This window comes from Salvelinus namaycush, chromosome 17 (genome assembly GCF_016432855.1).
Source record: "Salvelinus namaycush isolate Seneca chromosome 17, SaNama_1.0, whole genome shotgun sequence".
NCBI classification, from domain to species: Eukaryota; Metazoa; Chordata; class Actinopteri; order Salmoniformes; family Salmonidae; genus Salvelinus; species Salvelinus namaycush.
The window spans coordinates 18,591,525-18,614,381 of record NC_052323.1 but is presented as its reverse complement, the minus strand read 5'-3'; the positions used below and the strand labels follow the sequence as shown (position 1 = coordinate 18,614,381).

The following is a 22,857-nucleotide window of genomic DNA, read 5'->3' as shown; positions in this document are numbered from 1 at the left end:
ACAGGGTGGAGGTTGGAGGGTAGGTGACTGACAGGGTGGAGGTTGGAGGGTAAGGGACCGACAGGGTGGAGGTTGGAGTGTAGGGGACTGACAAGGTGGAGGGTAGGGGACTTACAGGGTGGAGGTTGGAGGGTAGGGGACTGACAGGGTGGAGGTTGGAGGGTAGGGGACTGATGGGGTGGAGGGTAGGGGAATGACAGGGTGGAGAGTAGGGGACTGACAGGGTGGAGGTTGGAGGGTAGGGGACTGACAGGGTGAGGGTAGGGGAGTGACAGGGTGGAGGTTAGAGGGTAGGGGACATGGTGGAAAGTAACTGACTGCGGCGTGGAGTGGAGGGCTACTGATTGAATGACCGACGGGGTGGCAGGGTGGAGGGCTGCTGATTGAATGACCGACGGGGTGACAGGGTGGAGGGCTGCTGATTGAATGACCGACAGGGTGACAGGGTGGAGGGCTGCTGATTGAATGACCGACGGGGTGACAGGGTGGAGGGCTGCTGATTGAATGACCGACGGGGTGACAGGGTGGAGGGCTGCTGATTGAATGACCGACGGGGTGGCAGGGTGGAGGGCTGCTGATTGAATGACCGACGGGGTGACAGGGTGGAGGGCTGCTGATTGAATGACCGACAGGGTGGCAGGGTGGAGGGCTGCTGATTGAATGACCGACGGGGTGACAGGGTGGAGGGCTGCTGATTGAATGACCGACGGGGTGACAGGGTGGAGGGCTGCTGATTGAATGACCGACGGGGTGACAGGGTGGAGGGCTGCTGATTGAATGACCGACGGGGTGACAGGGTGGAGGGCTGCTGATTGAATGACCGACGGGGTGGCAGGGTGGAGGGCTGCTGATTGAATGACCGACGGGGTGACAGGGTGGAGGGCTGCTGATTGAATGACCGACGGGGTGACAGGGTGGAGGGCTGCTGAGGGGGGATCGATGATGTCTAGGGTCATGTTCAGTAGCCAGAAATGAAGTAGATGTTCTAGATGGAAAATGATCTTCTGTGTTCTTATTGGGAAGTTTAAGTAGTAGAACCTTTTAGAAAATGTTCTACTGTTTCGCCCACTAAATACAACACAGGTTTGTAGCTATTTGATGAGATACTGACTTACTTATGACTTCAGACATGGCACGACAACGACAGTGTTCTTCTCTTGATTTTTGTTGCTTATGATGCTTTTTTATTTGAAAGGCCCGGTTACCATTATATCAATCAAATGTATGTACACATATTGTTTGACAAGATATCATTGTTTTATAGAAATGTTGCTATATCATTAGATAGACACTTGTCAGGGAAACGATCAATGGCATATACAGAGAGCTGTATAATACAGTAGCAAGCACTTTATTAGTATCTTTGTATTTCTTCTAAATATTTCTTCCCCCCTTGTCTGACAAACAAGTTCCTTTTAGTGTTTCATATCATTGCACACTCTGCACTCTGTTTTGTTCATGGAGCAAAGAGAGACACTGTTGATCTGAACATTTCATTCTGTTCCCAAAGTGCTAGTAAAGTATTTCTTCCCTACAGGGAACAGCATCATCAAGGGGCTTGAAGCATGATCTTCTTCTGCATAATCAACTGACTTCTGTGAAGCTACATTTGCTAGAGTAGGTACACGCGTGTATGACTAACACATAAGCCAACCCACAAACAGACACATTTACACAGACTTATAAAAACACACCTACTATGGACATTCTAACCCACACAGTGACACACAGTACACATTCATTTCATGTACGCCCATCTGGTTTAGATTATCTGTGAAGTGAGCCCTCGTTGATTCCATTGTGATGTCTTCGAGTGCTTATCCATCCCAACCACACTTAGGGAACTAGATACTTGCTAGGTCGAAAATATACTGGTTAGAACAATAGAATAATTCCATGTGACAGCGTTCGAAAATAAACACATTCATTGGACCTCGACCGATATTAACTAGCATAGCTGGTCCCATTTTTGTAAAGAGGTATGGGATATTAGAATCTGCTGTCTTAACCTCTGTCATCTTCAATCTAGACTACTGGATCCAGTCTTGATCACTATGATAATAAAACATATTCACAGAAGAGGGTGAACAACTCCAGTCCTCAAAGACTATAAGATCTCCTTCTGGGCTTTATACTGTACAGTACATCTCCCAGGCACTTCATTTATCAATATATGTCATTGATTGGCTATAGAGAGACTGCACAGCTGGCAGAAATCAATCATAGATTATAAGCCAAGGACCAGAACACTCTATGGCCCTTGAGGCCCAGAGCAGTGCACTCCTGAGATTAAATAGAAAATATTAAACCAACCCTTCCCATGTCAGACCAAGACCCATCTCCTTTAGAGGGGTGTGCTGTTGCACCTCTCCAGACCCTTCAGTTTAAACACAGGTACACCTGGCTTCGTCTCATCCAGGTACTCAAGGGCGGGGTTATCATACGCCAGGTCAGCCTTCCTCTGGGCGGATGCAACCTTGGGGTCAACAGGGGTCGTTACCGCGTTAACGGGCGCCGCCTGGTCGTCTCTGGTTGCATGGCCAGTGCTGCAGCAGCTAGTTGCCTTGGTGATGACCCTGTCAAGGGGCTTGAGGGATCGCATCCAGCGAGGCAGGAAGTCCCAGCTCTGGAGACGGACGGGCAGGTGGCCAGGGCTGTGAGCCTGCAGCACAGAGAAATGTTGTTACCAACCAATCGTAGACCAATCAAATTTGATACATCTGAACTATTCAACCACTCTTGGATGACAATGGAAGTTGAGTAGAAAATCCTCGTAAAAACGTACAGCATCCATCATCAATTCGACTTCCAATGTTCTCCAAGAATAGCTGATTACAGTATTTCTAACCCACCTGCATCAGGTTCACCAAAGCAATGAAAACAGTCACACACACAAATGGTGCGCCCACTCCCACCATCACTCTCCAGCCAGCCAATGAGAGGCCTAGGACCAGGGACGGGAGGAGCAGGAAGCAGAAGAGGAGGTAGAGGACAGCGAACCAGCGGTACTTGGCGGTGCGTTCACCCAGGGCACGAGCCATGCGTATGGGGACACGTGTCACAGGGACGGGGTACCACAGCAGGATTCCCAGGATGTTGAAGAAGAAGTGACACAGAGCAATCTGGAGACAAGATGGACGGTATTAGGTGGACATTTGAGAGGAAAGACAAGATGGACGGTATTAGGAGGACACTTGAGAGGAAAGACAAGATGGATGGTATTAGGTGGACATTTGAGAGGAAAGACAAGATGGACGGTATTAGGAGGACACTTGAGAGGAAAGACAAGATGGATGGTATTAGGTGGACATTTGAGAGGAAAGACAAGATGGATGGTATTAGGAGGACACTTGAGAGAAAAGACAAAATGGACGGTATTAGGTGGAAATTTAAGAGGAAAGACAAGATGGATGGTATTAGGTGGACATTTGAGAGGAAAGACAAGATGGACAGTATTAGGTGGACATTTAAGAGGAAAGACAAGATGGACAGTATTAGGTGGACATTTGAGAGGAAAGACAAGATGGACGGTATTAGATGGACATTTGAGAGGAAAGACAAGATGGACGGTATTAGGTGGACATTGAGGGAAACCATTTCCTTCAAAAAGGGCTTTACTTGAAAGGTATCTTTTGCTGTTTCTCAGCCCTTTTATTTGAATGTAAGTTGTTCTGAATAAAGCCTTTTGCGAAATAAGTTATTCCCAAACGGTCCGTACCTGTATGGCAGCAGCCAGTTTGTCACCAGGGCTGGCCAGGGCTGCCAGCAGGGCTGTGGTTGTGGTGCCGATGTTGGAGCCCAGAGTCAGTGGATAGGCCCTCTCCAGACTGATCACACCAATACCTGCAAACCAGGAGAAGGGTTCACCATTGTTCATGTGGCACATAGAAAAGTATGTCTGCTGTAAGATGATAGCGATTTGCTAATTACTTTGTAGTGGGGCTAAGTCACCCCTTACATTGTAGTGGGTAATATTTGTAGTGGGGCTAAGTCACCCCTTACATTGTAGTAGGTAATATTTGTAGAGGGGCTAAGTCACCCCTTACATTGTAGTGGGTACTATTTGTAGTGGGGCTTAGTCACCCCTTACATTGTAGTGGGTAATATTTGTAGAGGGGATAACTCACCCCTTACATTGTAGTGGGTAATATTTGTAGAGGGGCTAACTCACCCCTTACATTGTAGTGGGGTAATATTTGTAGAGGGGCTAACTCACCCCTTACATTGTAGTGGGTAATATTTGTAGAGGGGCTAACTCACCCCTTACATTGTAGTGGGTAATATTTGTAGAGGGGCTAACTCACCCCTTACATTGTAGTGGGGTAATATTTGTAGAGGGGCTTACTCACCCCTTACATTGTAGTGGGTAATATTTGTAGAGGGGCTAACTCACCCCTTACATTGTAGTGGGTAATATTTGTAGAGGGGCTAACTCACCCCTTACATTGTAGTGGGTAATATTTGTAGAGGGGCTAACTCACCCCTTACATTGTAGTGGGGTAATATTTGTAGAGGGGCTAACTCACCCCTTACATTGTAGTGGGGTAATATTTGTAGTGGGGCTAACTCACCCCTTACATTGTAGTGGGTAATATTTGTAGAGGGGCTAACTCACCCCTTACATTGTAGTGGGTAATATTTGTAGAGGGGCTAACTCACCCCTTACATTGTAGTGGGGTAATATTTGTAGAGGGGCTAACTCACCCCTTACATTGTAGTAGGTAATATTTGTAGAGGGGCTAACTCACCCCTTACATTGTAGTGGGGTAATATTTGTAGAGGGGCTAACTCACCCCTTACATTGTAGTGGGTAATATTTGTATTGGGGCTAAGTCACCCCTTACATTGTAGTGGGTAATATTTGTAGAGGGGCTAACTCACCCCTTACATTGTAGTGGGGTAATATTTGTAGTGGGGCTAACTCACCCCTTACATTGTAGTGGGTAATATTTGTAGAGGGGCTAACTCACCCCTTACATTGTAGTGGGTAATATTTGTATAGGGGCTAACTCACCCCTTACATTGTAGTGGGTAATATTTGTAGTGGGGCTAACTCACCCCTTACATTGTAGTGGGTAATATTTGTAGAGGGGCTAACTCACCCCTTACATTGTAGTGGGTAATATTTGTAGAGGGGCTAAGTCACCCCTTACATTGTAGTGGGGTAATATTTGATACATTATGTGTATATTATATACTTCTTACATGCGACCCATAATAAGACTATGAAATGAATGGACAAAGTCTATTAAGAGGAATATCTGACTCCATAAAGATAAAGATAAAGCAACCAATACTCATAAAGGTGCACTATACAGAAATCACCTCGCCATTTCCTGGTTGCTAAAATTGTAAGTTTGCCTAATTTCAGTGTATGTGACAAAAAAGCTATTATAGTGTACAGAATCATTATACCATCTAAACCTCTGTGAAATATAACCTAGAATATTGCATGGGAAGCATAGAAATAGCGGACATATTACATACATTATATACCGCTTCTTATACTTGCTTTCAATGAGAATGACAGATCTATTAACTCACATTTATATTTGAATTTGGTTGGGTCACCCAAAAAGTTACATATTGCAGCATTAAAGAGCTACAGGAATACACTATCAAGTAAGGAATAAGAATTGTCTATATCAAAGTCAGAGATTTAATATCATTGTAAAATGAATGAAATCACAAACAAGGCATAAGCTTAATTTACAAAGCTTTCAGAAGCATTACAAGGAGAGAGAGAGAGAGAGAAGTCATAGCCTGAAAGGCCATGCCACAAGAGTCCCTGGGGTGGAGAGAGAAAGAAAGAGAGAGTGTATTTCATCAGCACAGGTCAGGAACAAAGAGAAAGAGAATCTGATACCCCTTTATAACATCTGACTGTTTGGATTCAAAATCTAAGTTTTTGACCAATAGCATAAAGTAAAGTTAACCTCCAATCACACACCAGACCTACAGGATGTAAAGACAACAGCACCAGTGGTTCTGAACCAGGAGTACTTGAAAAGACTCACGAGACCATAGGCTTACAGGTAAAATGGACATAAAAAGGTACATGTTGGGGATACTGGTACAGTTTGAGAACAACTGGCTTACACTACCAATGTGTAGAACATCATCTGAACATGTATAACAACACTCATCCACCCAACATGTTTCAAGTTAGGAACCCACCTTCCTGTCCAAAGGCTGTCCAAGATTCTGACTAGAAAATTCAAGATGAACTGACAAACAAGATAATCAGTGGTGTCATGAGTTCAGTATATTCAGATGTCACATGCAAATACATATTGACACACAACATCCAACCAGAGCTTTTCCCAAACCACCACTTCACTGAGACTCTATTTGAAAAGGAAATATTCGCATGACAGAAAACCAGCTGTTCTAAAAACTGTCTGATGTCATTAAATCTAAACAAGGAACTGACTTCGTCCCAGTCAACCAGTCCGTTTATCTCACTGCTAGAAATGGAGCAACTTAACCTGTCCACCTTAAACTACTCCACCTCCAACGCTTCCTTCCTCAGTCCTTCAGCCTTCTCCTGGAACTGTGGACATCTAGCCTCTAGCATGGTCCTGTCTCTCGGCTTCCTTCCTCAGTCCTTCAGCCTTCTCCTGGAACTGTGGACATCTACCCTCTAGCGTGGTCCTGTCTCTCTGCTTCCTTCCTCAGTCCTTCAGCCTTCTCCTGGAACTGTGGACATCTAGCCTCTAGCATGGTCCTGTCTCTCTGCTTCCTTCCTCAGTCCTTCAGCCTTCTCCTGGAACTGTGGACATCTAGCCTCTAGCATGGTCCTGTTTCTCTGCTTCCTTCCTCAGTCCTTCAGCCTTCTCCTGGAACTGTGGACATCTAGCCTCTAGCATGGTCCTGTCTCTCTGCTTCCTTCCTCAGTCCTTCAGCCTTCTCCTGGAACTGTGGACATCTAGCCTCTAGCATGGTCCTGTCTCTCTGCTTCCTTCCTCAGTCCTTCAGCCTTCTCCTGGAACTGTGGACATCTAGCCTCTAGCGTGGTCCTGTCTCTCTGCTTCCTTCCTCAGTCCTTCAGCCTTCTCCTGGAACTGTGGACATCTAGCCTCTAGCGTGGTCCTGTCTCTCTGCTTCCTTCCTCAGTCCTTCAGCATTCTCCTGGAACTGTGGACATCTAGCCTCTAGCGTGGTCCTGTCTCTCTGCTTCCTTCCTCAGTCCTTCAGCCTTCTCCTGGAACTGTGGACATCTAGCCTCTAGCGTGGTCCTGTCTCTCTGCTTCTTTCCTCAGTCCTTCAGCCTTCTCCTGGAACTGTGGACATCTAGCCTCTAGCGTGGTCCTGTCTCTCTGCTTCCTTCCTCAGTCCTTCAGCATTCTCCTGGAACTGTGGACATCTAGCCTCTAGCGTGGTCCTGTCTCTCTGCTTCCTTCCTCAGTCCTTCAGCCTTCTCCTGGAACTGTGGACATCTAGCCTCTAGCGTGGTCCTGTCTCTCTGCTTCCTTCCTCAGTCCTTCAGCCTTCTCCTGGAACTGTGGATATCTAGCCTCTAGCGTGGCCATGTCTCTCTGCTTCCTAATCGGAGTTCCAGGGAACATCGCAGTGATGTTCAACCATCGTTAAACCCACAATCTTTCCAGTTTGAGCCGGAGACCGAGTTTATCAACTTTCAAAGCAGAATTACTTTACCATTGTTCCTCAACTATAGTGTATGAAATAACATTTTCTAGCTCTGAGTCTCTACTTATATCCAATGTAAAAAACATTATTTCAAATGTTGCTAGTCAAATGACTACCCAGACTATTTGCATTGCCCCCCCCCTCCCCTCTCCAAACCACTGCCACTCTCTGACTTCAGCGGAAGTCATGACAATTACATTTACTTTTGTTACTTAAGTATATTTCAAACCAAATACTTTTAGACTTTTACTCAAGTAGTATTTTACTGTGTGACTTTCACTTTTACTTGTGTCATTTTCTACTAAGATATCTTTACTTTTACTCAAGTCTGACAGTTGGGTACTTTTTCCACCACTGACCAGTAGTCACCAGTCATCTGAAAGCCACAATCTTGTAGAATTTCCAGACACTCATTAGTTATTTCAACAGTGTTAAATACGAATGTACGATTATTTAAGTATTTGTATTTGATATACTTATTTTCTGTGTATTTAAGTATTTTCTAATACACAGCCCACTACAACTACTTAAATTAGAAGTAGGTTTAAATACATGCCAATACTTTCCAAATGTATTTGCAAATACATTCCAATATTCAACTACACTTGTATTTTCAAACAAACTTTGGCTAAATACTTATTTAAGAATGTATTTGAAGGTAATTGAAATATAAGAAGAGAGAGAGAGACCTGCACACCGTCAACATGAGGAATAATCCGAAACTGAGTCTTAGATGCAAATAGAAATATGATATATTGGACAGTGGAGGCTGCTGAGAGGAGGACGGCTCATAATAATGGCTGAAACGGAGCAAATGGAAAGGCATTAAATAGATAGAAAGCGTGTGTTTGAAGTATTTGATACCATTCCACCTATTCCGCTCCATCCATTACCACAAGCCCGCCCTCCCCAATTAAGGTGCCACCAACCTCCTGTGATGTTGTGATAATGTATACCAGTACATTGTTTACATTATAATTGAAAGAACATTTCCCCAAAACATTTCCATTTCCATTTCCTAAAATTCTCCAGAGATCAGATATGAAATAGATATGAGGGGTTGATTTGACTTTCCATGTGTTAGAGCAGGAACAACTCTGATAGTTCATTGGTTGCTTGGTTATCCAACATTCTACAGGTAAATTAAGATAAAGACATCGTCATTTGTGGTTTCACATAAAGAGTTCAGGATATTCAGAGGGCCCATGCAAAGTCCAACTGACACACAACATCTAACCATGGCCTTTCCATAACTACCAAGACTATATTTGGATAGCAAATCCACTGGACAGAAAAACAGCTTTTCAGAGTACTGTACCTCCTGTCAGATGAGAACAGTACTTTATACGACAGCCTAGCGCGGTCATGTCTCTCTGCTGCCTAATCAGCATTCCCGAGAACATCCCAGTGATTGGTTGTCCTTCGCCAAAACCAAGATATAGCCAGTTTGAGCCAGATGCTGACTGTATCTGATCTACTTTGCCTCATCACGCTGCTTGTATGGGTCCACGACCTATGGTTTATCTGGATGAAACCCTGTCTCTTTGTATGTTCATATAGAATATATGCCATTTAGCAGACTTTTTTTCTAAGCAACATAGTCATGCTTGCGTACGGGTGGTCCCGGGAATCAAACCCACTATTCTGGCATTGCAAGCTCCATGCTCTAGTTTCTGAGCTACAGAGGATCACATTTCCATGCTATTCTTCTGTAGTTTCTGAGCCAGCCTGCTGACTGTGACACTACTGAGCATTTAATGCTACCTCCTGTTTCTCTGCCCCCACAGCTGGGTCAGACTGGCAGAATCAGGGGCAGGGAAGACAGGTCTGCTGGCTGTCCTTTGGGGAGTAACAGGGGTTGTGAATATGTCTTCTGGGGTGATGTTATGAGATTTGAAGCCAGATGAGAGTGGACAGGTACAGTGTCAGTATGTTTTCACATCAGACACTCAGGAAATGGCCGGTATACTCCTCAATACTGTCCTGGGATTTGTTGTTCCCTTCTCGTGGCCACCGCCTATATCCACCTCCACAGAAAGGTGAACCAAACAGCCTTCTTCAGGAGCCGCAGGATGACTAGGTTAGTGACCAGCATCATTGTGACCTTCATCATTCCATGCACTCCTCACCATGTCATAAAACAAGAAGCTCCCGCGCTCAGGTCTGTTCAACGCTGGTCCGACTAATCTGATTCCACGCTTCAAGACTGCTTCGATCACGTGGATTGGGATATGTTCCGCATTGCGTCCAACAACAACATTGACGAATACGCTGATTCGGTGAGCGAGTTCATTAGAAAGTGCATTGGCGATGTCGTACCCACAACAACTATTAAAACATTCCCAAACCAGAAACCGTGGATTGAAAGTGCGAACCACTGCTTTTAACCAGGGCAAGGTGACCGGAAACATGAACGAATAAAAACAGTGTAGCTATTCCCTCCGCAAGGCATTCAAACAAGCTAAGCGTCAGTATAGAGACAAAGTAGAGTTGCAATTCAACGGCTCAGACACAAGAGGTATGTGGCAGGGTCTACAGTCAATCACGGATTACAAAAAGAAAACCAGCCCCGTTGCGGACCAGGATGTCTTGCTCCCAGACAGACTAAATAACTTCTTTGCTCGCTTTGAGGACATTACAGTGCCACTGACACAGCCCGCTAACAAAACCTGCGGACTCTCCTTCACTGCAGCCGACGTGAGTAAAACATTTAAACGTGTTAACCCTCGCAAAGCTGCAGGCCCAGATGGCATCCCCAGCCGCATCCTCAGAGCATTCGCAGACCAGCTGGCTGGTGTGTTTACGGACATATTCAATCAATCCTTATCCCAGTCTGCTGTTCCTACATGCTTCAAGAGGGCCACCATTGTTCCTGTTCCAAAGAAAGCTAAGGTAACTGAGCTAAACGACTACCGCCCCGTAGCACACACTTCCGTCATCATGAAGTGCTTTGAGAGACTAGTCAAGGACCATATCACCTCCACCCTACCTGACACCCTAGACCCACTCCAATTTGCTTACCGCCCCAATAGATCCACAGACGACTCAATCGTAACCACACTGCACACTGCCCTAACCCATCTGGACAAGAGGAATACCTATGTGAGAATGCTGTTCATCGACTACAGCTCAGAATTTAACACCATAGTACCCTCCAAACTCGTCATCAAGCTCGAGACCCTGGGTCTCGACCCCGCCCTGTGCAACTGGGTACTGGACTTCCTGACGGGCCGCCCCCAGGTGGTGAGGGTAGGTAACAACATCTCCACCCCGCTGATCCTCAACACTGGGGCCCCACAAGGGTGCGTTCTGAGCCCTCTCCTGTACTCCCTGTTCACCCACGACTGCATGGCCATGCACGCCTCCAACTCAATCATCAAGTTTGCGGACGACACTACAGTGGTAGGCTTGATTACCAACAACGACGAGACGGCCTACAGGGAGGAGGTGAGGGCCCTCGGAGTGTGGTGTCAGGAAAATAACCTCACACTCAACGTCAACAAAACAAAGGAGATGATTGTGGACTTCAGGAAACAGCAGAGGGAGCACCCCCCTATCCACATCGACAGGACAGTAGTGGAGAAGGTAGTAAGTTTTAAGTTCCTCGGCGTACACATCACAGACAAACTGAATTGGTCCACCCACACAGACAGCGTTGTGAAGAAGTCGCAGCAGCGCCTCTTCAACCTCAGGAGGCTGAAGAAATTTGGCTTGTCACCAAAAGCACTCACAAACTTTTACAGATGCACAATCGAGAGCATCCTGTCGGGCTGCATCACCGCCTTGTACGGCAACTGCTCCGCCCACAACCGTAAGGCTCTCCAGAGGGTAGTGAGGTCTGCACAATGCATCACTGGGGGCAAACTACCTGCCCTCCAGGACACCTACACCACCCGATGTCACAGGAAGGCTATAAAGATCATCAAGGACAACAACCACCCGAACCACTGCCTGTTCACCCCGCTATCATCCAGAAGGCGAGGTCAGTACAGGTGCATCAAAGCAGGGACCGAGAGACTGAAAAACAGCTTCTATCTCAAGGCCATCAGACTGTTAAACAGCCACCACTAACATCGATTGGCTGCTGCCAACATACTGACTCAACTCCAGCTCACTTTAATAATGGAATTGATGGAAATTGATCAAAAATGTATCACTAGCCACTTTAAACAATGCCACTTAATATAATGTATATGTATATACTGTACTCCATATCATCTACTGCATCTTGCCATCTTTATGTAATACATGTATCACTAGCCACTTTAAACTATGCACTTTTATGTTTATATACCCTACATTACTCATCTCATATGTATATACTGTACTCGATACCATCTACTGCATCTTGCCTATGCCGTTCTGTACCATCACTCATTCATATATCTTTATGTACATATTCTTTATCCCTTTACACTTGTGTGTACAAGGTAGTAGTTGTGGAATTGTTAGGTTAGATTACTCGTTGGTTATTACTGCATTGTCGGAACTAGAAGCACAAGCATTTCGCTAAACTCGCATTAACATCTGCTAATCATGTGTATGTGACAAATAAAATTTGATTTGATTTGAATGTGCTGGGAGTGGCAGCCATCTTTGTGGGGGATAAGGCTATGAGAGGGTTCTGGGAATCCAATTGGAGAATTGTTGGATCTCTGACCTAAAGCTGCTTGGATCCATTCCTCTACGCCTTCACCTACAGAAACATCCAGCCAGAGAACAGTATGATTCCAGTGTGACTTCCTGGTCACTGATCCACTGAAGATTTACACCCATTTATTGTTATATCAGCTAATGGAATATTGCCTTTGATTTAAGAAACGTGATTTATGCTGTACCTTAATGGGATTAGCATAACTGGTTTACCTGATGATAACCCAAAAAATACCTATTAATCCATTGTTCATGTTTTTGTAAATATTCAAACCATATATCAAATGAAGACGCATGAGGAAGTTTAACTCTGGCTTCATCAAACTATGTGATGTGAAGTGGGTCAATGTTTATCTGATTGTACTTGTTTAACTGCCTGCTGTCTTTCTACGGTATATTAACATGCTATCTCACAAACCACAGGGGTTTTAGTCTGGACCAGCATGTCAGCAATGAGATAAAACTAGAATGTATGTCTCTGTGTGAGTTCATAGATTGTGTTTGTAGGCTACGTATTTCAGCTATACATCAATGTTTTTTCTGAGAATAGATTTCATAACCCAAGTGAATCTGTTAGTCTTGTTCAAACTATTGACCTTTTCTTCTCCCCCCTGAAAAACTGATTTGAATAAACCAAATTGATAAATGGCCTTTATCTATGATTATTCTGTCTATAATTTCAATCATTACAGAAAACCTACAAATGTTTTTTTAATTGTTATTCATGCAAGAATGGGGTAGGTAGATGTTCCCCTAGCCAGAAATCAGAATGGGGTAGGTAGATGTTCCCCTAGCCAGAAGTCAGAATGGGGTAGGTAGATGTTCCCCTAGCCAGAAGTCAGAATGGGGTAGGTAGATGTTCCCCTAGCCAGAAGTCAGAATGGGGTAGGTAGATGTTCCTCTAGCCAGAAGTCAGAATGGGGTAGGTAGATGTTCCCCTAGCCAGAAGTCAGAATGGGGTAGGTAGATGTTCCCCTAGCCAGAAGTCAGAATGGGGTAGGTAGATGTTCCCCTAGCCAGAAGTCAGAATGGGGTAGGTAGATGTTCCCCTAGCCAGAAGTCAGAATGGGGTAGGTAGATGTTCCTCTAGCCAGAAGTCAGAATGGGGTAGGTAGATGTTCCCCTAGCCAGAAGTCAGAATGGGGTAGGTAGATGTTCCCCTAGCCAGAAGTCAGAATGGGGTACGTAGATGTTCCCCTAGCCAGAAGTCAGAATGGGGTAGGTAGATGTTCCTCTAGCCAGAAGTCAGAATGGGGTAGGTAGATGTTCCCCTAGCCAGAAGTCAGAATGGGGTAGGTAGATGTTCCCCTAGCCAGAAGTCAGAATGGGGTAGGTAGATGTTCCCCTAGCCAGAAGTCACTCACCTATAAGTGGTGTCAGGGCAGAGGTGAACACAGAGCTGCTCTGCACTACAAATGTCATCCCTGCTCCCACAAACATGGCCAGGTAGCCCGCCAGCCAGCCAAACGGATACGGCAAGTCTACATTGAAATGGTTAGAGCAAGATCCTGATTAGGTCTGTCTGTCTACCTGTCTGTCTTTCTTGTCTGTCTGAAAATCTTGCTAGTGGATTTCAGAAATAGGCAGGGTTTAGACATAATTAAGACTTTGTTGCTGTGGTAACTAGTGACGACCCTGATTAGGTCTGTCTGTCTGTCTTGGCATTCTCATATATTGTATGTAAAAAATCTTGCAATCTATCTCTGACCGGCGCCCACCTGTGTTGATGACCTTTTGGATGACCTTTGCCACTTGACCTTGGAGGAGGGAGTTGAGCAGCTTGACCAGGAGCACCAGGCAGGTGCAGAGCAGGGCCAGGGAGCCGGCCAGGAGGATCAGCCCCACCGTCAGGTCTGACAGATCGGCATCAGCAAACAGATGCCTACCTGGAGGAAACCAGGAGCACCAGACAAATAATTCACAATAATGTGCTCGTCTGCAGTTCAGTTGGTAGAGCATGGCGTTTGCAATGCTAGGATAGTGGGTTTGACTCCTGGGACCACCCATATGTAAAAAATGTATGCACGCATGACTGTGAGTCTCTTTGGAGATAAGTGTCTGCTAAATGGCATGTATTATTTTCTCTATACAGATGTAGGATCATAATTTGAGCAGTCTTTTTTGTTGAAAATGTTCCTGCACAGCAGGAAATGCAAACTTGTAGTGTATTCAAGGTTTAAAAATGCTTCTAAAGTTTGTAATTTCCATTTTAAACATGTCAGATTTGATTTGCCCCAACAGAAAATGCGCTACAAAAAATATCCATTAAATATAATCCACATAATAATTCACATTTCTTGTTGCTGCAGGATTCTTGTCCTGCTGTAGGAAACTAGCTGAAATTGAGATTCTACATCTGTATAAAGTTCTTATTCTGCTAAAACAATGAAAATGAACTATAAATAACCCAAATCTAAAAAATAATCTAATAACCTCTAAATAAATAATAATTAAAATAAGTGTGATGTCAAAAATAGTATATAAAACAGTGGTATGTAAGTTTAATGTATGTCATTTATGTTGGATTTACATTTCTGGATGTTAAACTCGGAGGAGAGATTCTGAGTGGTCCAGGTGATGTCACCTTCCTGCAAGCAGAGATGGGCGGAGCTACAGTTGTCAGAACCAGTGATGCTGATATTCATAGAGGACTGAAGAGAGGACTGATGGGAAAGAGAAGGGGAGAGAGTTTAGAAGCATATGAGATAGATAGCAGAGAGAGTGCAAGGTAGAGAGAAGATAAACATAGCCAACAGTATGCCTTATGTCTAATCATTCACAGACAGTATATTCATAAATCACTGTGATAGTGACAGTGAAAGTCTCATCAGCGACAGAGCTTATCGCACCAAAGCCTTAACAGCTGGTGGGGGTGACAGGCTCAAGAGTGACGGTGGTGACAGTCATGATGATGATGACGGTGTTGGCCGTGACAGTGTTGAGACCGTGACGTGGTGAGGCAGAGGGTCTGTGGGTGACAGTGATGACAACGATGACAGTGTTGAGACAGTGATGGTGTTGAGGGTCTGTACCGTAACTAGCCCGGTGTGGCACCACTTCTTCACTAGGCTCCTGTTCCTCATCCTCTCATCTCCCATGGCGATGCCGGTGATCACCTGCCTATCCAACTGATGGAGACAAGACAGAGTGGTTGTTTACTTTTATTTTATTTTTGTCATTTAGCAGACTCTCTTCTCCAGAGCTACTTACAGTTAGTGCATTCATCTTCAGATAGTTGGGTGGGACAAACATATATCACAGTCATGGTAAGTATATTTTTGTAGTGGATGCGAGCTTTGAGTGAAAGCCATTGGAGTGTGCGGAGGAGCGGGGTGACATGGGAGAACTTGGGAAGGTTGAACACCAGCCCGGCAGCAACATTCTGGATAAGTTGCAGGGGTTTGATGGCATAAGCAGGGAGCACAGCCAACATGTTTATGACAGGTATTCATTAGGTGTTATATTGACAGTTTTTTTTATATTGTATTATGAGTTTAATGACTGATTAATACCTGTATGATAAGTTTAATGACTGATTAATACCTGTATGATAAGTTGAATGACTGGTTAATACCTGTATGATAAGTTTAATGACTGATTAATACCTGTATGATGAGTTTAATGACTGATTAATACCTGTATGATACGTTTCATGACTGGTTAATACTTTTATGATGAGTTTAATGACTGATTAATACCTGTATGATAAGTTTAGTGACTGTTTAATACCTGTATGATGAGTTTAGTGACTGGTTAATACCTGTATGATGAGTTTAGTGACTGGTTAATACCTGTATGATGAGTTTAGTGACTGGGTAATACCTGTATGATGAGTTTAGTGACTGGTTAATACCTGTATGATGAGTTTAGTGACTGGTTAATACCTGTATGATGAGTTTAGTGACTGGTTAATACCTGTATGATGAGTTTAGTGACTGGTTAATACCTGTATGATGAGTTTAGTGACTGGTTAATACCTGTATGATGAGTTTAGTGACTGGTTAATACCTGTATGATAAGTTTAGTGACTGGTTAATACCTGTATGATGAGTTTAGTGACTGGTTAATACCTGTATGATGAGTTTAGTGACTGGTTAATACCTGTATGATGAGTTTAGTGACTGGGTAATACCTGTATGATGAGTTTAGTGACTGGTTAATACCTGTATGATGAGTTTAGTGACTGGTTAATACATGTATGATGAGTTTAGTGACTGGTTAATACCTGTATGATGAGTTTAGTGACTGGTTAATACCTGTATGATGAGTTTAGTGACTGGTTAATACCTGTATGATGAGTTTAGTGACTGGTTAATACCTGTATGATGAGTTTAATGACTGATTAATACCTGTATGATAAGTTTAGTGACTGGTTAATACCTGTATGATGAGTTTAGTGACTGGTTAATACCTGTATGATGAGTTTAGTGACTGGTTAATACCTGTATGATGAGTTTAGTGACTGGTTAATACCTGTATGATGAGTTTAGTGACTGATTAATACCTGTATGATGAGTTTAGTGACTGGTTAATACCTGTATGATGAGTTTAGTGACTGATTAATACCTGTATGATGAGTTTAGTGACTGGTTAATACCTGTATGATGAGTTTAGTGACTGGTTAATACCTGTATGATGAGTTTAGTGACTGGTTAATACCTGTATGATGAGTTTAGTGACTGGTTAATACCTGTATGATGAGTTTAGTGACGGGTTAATACCTGTATGATGAGTTTAGTGACTGGTTAATACCTGTATGATGAGTTTAGTGACTGGTTAATACCTGTATGATGAGTTTAGTGACTGGTTAATACCTGTATGATGAGTTTAGTGACTGGTTAATACTTGTATGATGAGTTTAGTGACTGGTTAAAACCTGTATGATAAGTTTAGTGACTGGTTAATACCTGTATGATGAGTTTAGTGACTGGTTAATACCTGTATGATGAGTTTAGTGACTGGTTAATACTTGTATGATGAGTTTAGTGACTGGTTAAAACCTGTATGATGAGTTTAGTGACTGGTTAATACCTCTATGATGAGTTTAGTGACTGGTTAGTACCTGTATGATGAGTTTAGTGACTGGTTAATACCTGTATGATGAGTTTAGTGACTGATTAATGCCTGTATGATGAGTTTAGTGACTGGTTAATACCTGTATGATGAGTTTAGTGACTGATTAATACCTGTATGATGAGTTTAGTGACTGGTTAGTGCCTGTATGATGAGTTTAGTGACTGGTTAATACCTGTATGATGAGTTTAGTGACTGGTTAATACCTGTATGATGAGTTTAGTGACTGGTTAATACCTGTATGATGAGTTTAGTGACTGGTTAATACCTGTATGATGAGTTTAGTGACTGGTTAATACCTGTATGATGAGTTTAGTGACTGGTTAATACCTGTATGATGAGTTTAGTGACTGTTTAATACCTGTATGATGAGTTTAGTGACTGGTTAATACCTGTATGATGAGTTTAGTGACTGGTTAATACCTTTATGATGAGTTTAGTGACTGGTTAATACCTGTATGATGAGTTTAGTGACTGGTTAATACCTGTATGATGAGTTTAGTGACTGGTTAATACCTGTATGATGAGTTTAGTGACTGGTTAGTACCTGTATGATGAGTTTAGTGACTGGTTAATACCTGTATGATGAGTTTAGTGACTGGTTAATACCTGTATGATGAGTTTAGTGACTGGTTAATACCTGTATGATGAGTTTAGTGACTGGTTAATACCTGTATGATGAGTTTAGTGACTGGTTAATACCTGTATGATGAGTTTAGTGACTGGTTAATACCTGTATGATGAGTTTAGTGACTGGTTAATACCTGTATGATGAGTTTAGTGACTGGTTAATACCTGTATGATGAGTTTAGTGACTGGTTAATAACTGTATGATGAGTTTAGTGACTGGTTAATACCTGTATGATGAGTTTAGTGACTGGTTAATACCTGTATGATGAGTTTAGTGACTGGTTAGTACCTGTATGATGAGTTTAGTGACTGGTTAATACCTGTATGATGAGTTTAGTGACTGGTTAATACCTGTATGATGAGTTTAGTGACTGGTTAATACCTGTATGATGAGTTTAGTGACTGGTTAATACCTGTATGATGAGTTTAGTGACTGGTTAATACCTGTATGATGAGTTTAGTGACTGGTTAATACCTGTATGATAAGTTTAGTGACTGGTTAATACCTGTATGATGAGTTTAGTGACTGGTTAATACCTGTATGATGAGTTTAGTGACTGGTTAATACTTGTATGATGAGTTTAGTGACTGGTTAAAACCTGTATGATGAGTTTAGTGACTGGTTAATACCTGTATGATGAGTTTAGTGACTGGTTAGTACCTGTATGATGAGTTTAGTGACTGATTAATGCCTGTATGATGAGTTTAGTGACTGGTTAATACCTGTATGATGAGTTTAGTGACTGATTAATACCTGTATGATGAGTTTAGTGACTGGTTAGTACCTGTATGATGAGTTTAGTGACTGGTTAATACCTGTATGATGAGTTTAGTGACTGGTTAATACCTGTATGATGAGTTTAGTGACTGGGTAATACCTGTATGATGAGTTTAGTGACTGGTTAATACCTGTATGATGAGTTTAGTGACTGGTTAACCTCTAACGAGCCTCAACCCCGGATCCGGGATCACCCCCCACCCCCCCCCCCCACACTGATTAGCATCGCTAGCATAGCGTCACAATTAAATAGTAGCATCTAAATATCATTAAATCACAAGTCCAAGACACCTAATGAAAGATACAGATCTTGTGAATAAAGCCACCATTTCAGATTTTTAAAATGTTTTACAGGGAAGACACAATATGTAAATCTATTAGCTAAACACGTTAGCAAAAGACACCATTTTTCTTTGTCCACCATTTTTTCTCAACACCAGTAGCTATCACCAATTCGGCTAAACTAAGATATTGATAGCCACTAACCAAGAAAAAACCTCATCAGATGACAGTCTGATAACATATTTATGGTATAGGATAGGTTTTGTTAGAAAAATGTGCATATTTCAGGTATAAATCATAGTTTGCCATTGCAGCCACCATCACAAATCTCACCAAAGCGACTAGAATTACTACAGAGAGCAACTTGTATTACCAATTTACTCATCATAAAACATTTCTTAAAAATACACAGCACATAGCAATGGAAAGACACAGATCTTGTGAATTCAGACAACATTTCAGATTTTCTAAGTGTTTCACCGGCGAAAACACAATAAATCGTTATATTAGCATACCACATATGCAAACGTTACCCCAGCATGAATTCAAGCCAAAGAGAGCGATATCGTATCATCGCCAAAATATATTAATTTTTTCACTAACCTTCTCAGAATTCTTCCGATGACACTCCTGTAACATCATATTACAACATACATATAGAGTTTGTTCGAAAATGTGCATATTTAGCCATAAAAAACCGTGGTTATACAATGAAAATAGTAGCAAAACAAGCCTGGAAATGTCGGTCGCCATCTTTGAGTGATCTAGTTTAATCAATAGCTAATCATATACTTGACTAAAAAATACAGGGTTGACAGGAATCGAAAGACAAATTAGTTCTTAATGCAATCGCTGATTTACATTTTTTAAATTATCCTTACTTTTCAATACAGGTTGCGCCAAGCGAAGCTATACAAAACAAAATGGCGGCATAAGCGTTTAACATTTTTCGACAGAAACACGATTTATCATCATAAATTGTTCTTACTGTGAGCTGTTCTTCCATCAGAATCTTGGGCAAAGAATCCTTTCTTGGGTCTAATCGTCTTTTGGTCGAAAGCTGTCCTCTTGCCATGTGGAAATGCCCACTAACGTTCGGCATGAACTGGAAACGTGCCCAGCGGTTCAAAGTGTCTCAGAAATAAATGCCTCAAAATCGCACTAAACGGATATAAATTGCTATAAAACGGTTTAAATTAACTACCTTATGATGTTTTTAACACCTCTAACGAGTAAAAACATGACCAGAGAAATATTACTGGCTAAACTAAAGCTTGGAAGGAGGCGAGTCCGATGTCCTTCGCGCGCAAGGCGCAGGCAGCAAAGGGAAGCTACTTCCGGTATTTGCTGTTTTATACAGCCCCTGATTGCGCAATCGACTCCATTCAAAGCGTCATCACGCACTGACATCCAGGGGAAGACGTAAGAAGTGTCTGTTTCTCCATAGCATTTACACGGACCTTTAAACTGACCTCAGATCAGTGGCCAAGATGTTTGAAATCTGACTCCCTATAATGAAAAGTGCTGTAGATTGAGTTCTGTTTCACTCAGAGACAAAATTCCAACGGCTATAGAAACTAGAGAGTGTTTTCTATCCAATAATTATAATAATATGCATATTGTACGAGCAAGAATTGAGTAGGAAGCCGTTTAATGTGTAGAGCAAATTATGCTAATGCGAAACAGCACCCCCTATAGTTGCAAGAAGTTAATACCTGTATGATGAGTTTAGTGACTGTTTAATACCTGTATGATGAGTTTAGTGACTGGTTAATACCTGTATGATGAGTTTAGTGACTGGTTAATACCTGTATGATGAGTTTAGTGACTGGTTAATACCTGTATGATGAGTTTAGTGACTGGTTAACTTTTTATGGCTGCAGGGGCAGTATTGAGTAGCTCTGATTAAGGGTGCCCATTTCAAACGGCCTCGTACTCAATTCTTGCTCGTACAATATGCATATTATTGTTATTATTGGATAGAAAACACTCTCTAGTTTCTATAGCCGTTGAAATTTTGTCTCTGAGTTCAACAGAACTCATTCTACAGCACTTTCCCTGACATGGAGTCAGATTTCAGACATCTTGGCCCCTGATCTGGAGTCAGTTTAAAGGTCCCTGTGAATGCTATGAGGATACAAACACTGCTTACGTCTTCCCCTGGATGTCATTACGTGGTGACGCTTTGAATGGAGTCGATTGCGCAATCAGAGCCTCTATAAAACAGAACAACGTGTAGGTAGTGTCCCTTTTCCAGCTGCGCCTGATGCAAGGTGGACACGGACCTGCTCTTTTTCCAAGCTTTAGTTTAGCCAGTAATATTTCTCCGGTCATGTTTTTGCTCGTTATAGGTGTTAAAAACATCATAAGGTAGTTAATTTAAACCGTTTTATAGCAATTTATATCCGTTTAGTGCGATTTTGAGGCATTGCTTTCTGAGACACTTTGAACCTCTGGGCACGTTTCCAGTTCATGCCGAACGCAGTGGGCATTTCCACATGGCAAGAGGACAGCTTTCGACCAAAAGACGATTAGACCCAAGAAAGGATTCTTTGCCCAAGATTCTGATGGAAGAACAGCTCAAAGTAAGAACAATTTATTATGATAAATCGTGTTTCTGTCGAAAAATGTTAATCGCTTATGCCGCCATTTTGTTAGATGTAGCTTCGCTTGGCGCAACCTGTATTGAAAAGTAAGGATAATTTAAAAAATGTAATTCAGCGATTGTATTAAGAATTAAATTGTCTATCAATCGCTGTCCACCCTATATTTTTTTAGTCACGTTTATGAGTATTTATGTATAAGACTAGATCACTGTCTAATATGGCGCACGACATTTTCTGACCAGCTGGGCTACTTTTGTCATTGTCTAACCATGATTTTGGTGGCTAAATATGCACATTTTCGAACAAACTCTATATGTATGTTGTAATATGATGTTACAGGAGTGTCATCGGAAGAATTCTGAGAAGGTTAGTGAAAAAATTAATATATTTTGGCGATGATTACGTTATCGCTCTCTTTGGCTTGAATCGATGCTCTGGTAACGTTTGCACATGTGGTATGCTAATATAACGATTTATTGTGTTTTCGCTGTAAAACACTTAGAACATCTGAAATATTGTCTGAATTCACAAGATCTGTGTCTTTCCATTGCTATGTGCTGTGTATTTTTAAGAAATGTTTTATGATGAGTAAATTTGTAATACACGTTGCTCTGTGTATTTATTCTAGTCGATTTGTGATGGTGGGTGCAATTGTAAACTATGATTTATACCTGAAATATGCACATTTTTCTAACAAAACCTATCCTATACAATAAATATGTTATCAGACTGTCATCTGATGAGGTTTTTTCTTGGTTAGTGGCTATCAATATCTTAGTTTAGCCGAATTGGTGATAGCTACTGGTGTTGAGAAAAAATGGTGGACAAAGAAAAATGGTGTCTTTTGCTAACGTGGTTAGCTAATAGATTTACATATTTTGTCTTCCCTGTAAAACATTTAAAAAATCTGAAATGGTGGCTTTATTCACAAGATCTGTATCTTTCATTTGGTGTCTTGGACTTGTGATTTAATGATATTTAGATGCTACTATTTAATTGTGACGCTATGCTAGCGATGCTAATCAGTGTGGGGGGGGTGGGGGATGTTGTCATAGGTGTACCGACCTCGGGCTTGCAGCCATAAGAGGTTTTAATACCTGTATGATGAGTTTAGTGACTGGTTAATACCTGTATGATGAGTTTAGTGACTGGTTAGTACCTGTATGATGAGTTTAGTGACTGGTT

At 42.3% G+C, this 22,857-nt stretch overlaps 1 protein-coding gene across 1 annotated transcript in view; it reads right to left on the bottom strand.

Moving 5' to 3' along the window:
• Nucleotides 1–1,235: 1,235 nt before the first annotated feature.
• The window catches only part of LOC120062042 (sodium-dependent phosphate transport protein 2A-like), a 36,110-nt gene continuing 14,488 nt past the window's right edge, over nt 1,236–22,857 (bottom strand). The window contains exons 8-14 of the mRNA XM_039011847.1: nt 15,336–15,431; nt 14,834–14,966; nt 14,022–14,189; nt 13,668–13,784; nt 3,719–3,843; nt 2,853–3,122; nt 1,236–2,662 (exon numbers count right to left, since the gene is read on the bottom strand). Of these exons, the coding sequence (XP_038867775.1) occupies nt 2,345–2,662; nt 2,853–3,122; nt 3,719–3,843; nt 13,668–13,784; nt 14,022–14,189; nt 14,834–14,966; nt 15,336–15,431 (1,227 nt within the window). The 3' untranslated portion in view covers nt 1,236–2,344. The remainder of the gene's footprint in view (nt 2,663–2,852; nt 3,123–3,718; nt 3,844–13,667; nt 13,785–14,021; nt 14,190–14,833; nt 14,967–15,335; nt 15,432–22,857) is intronic.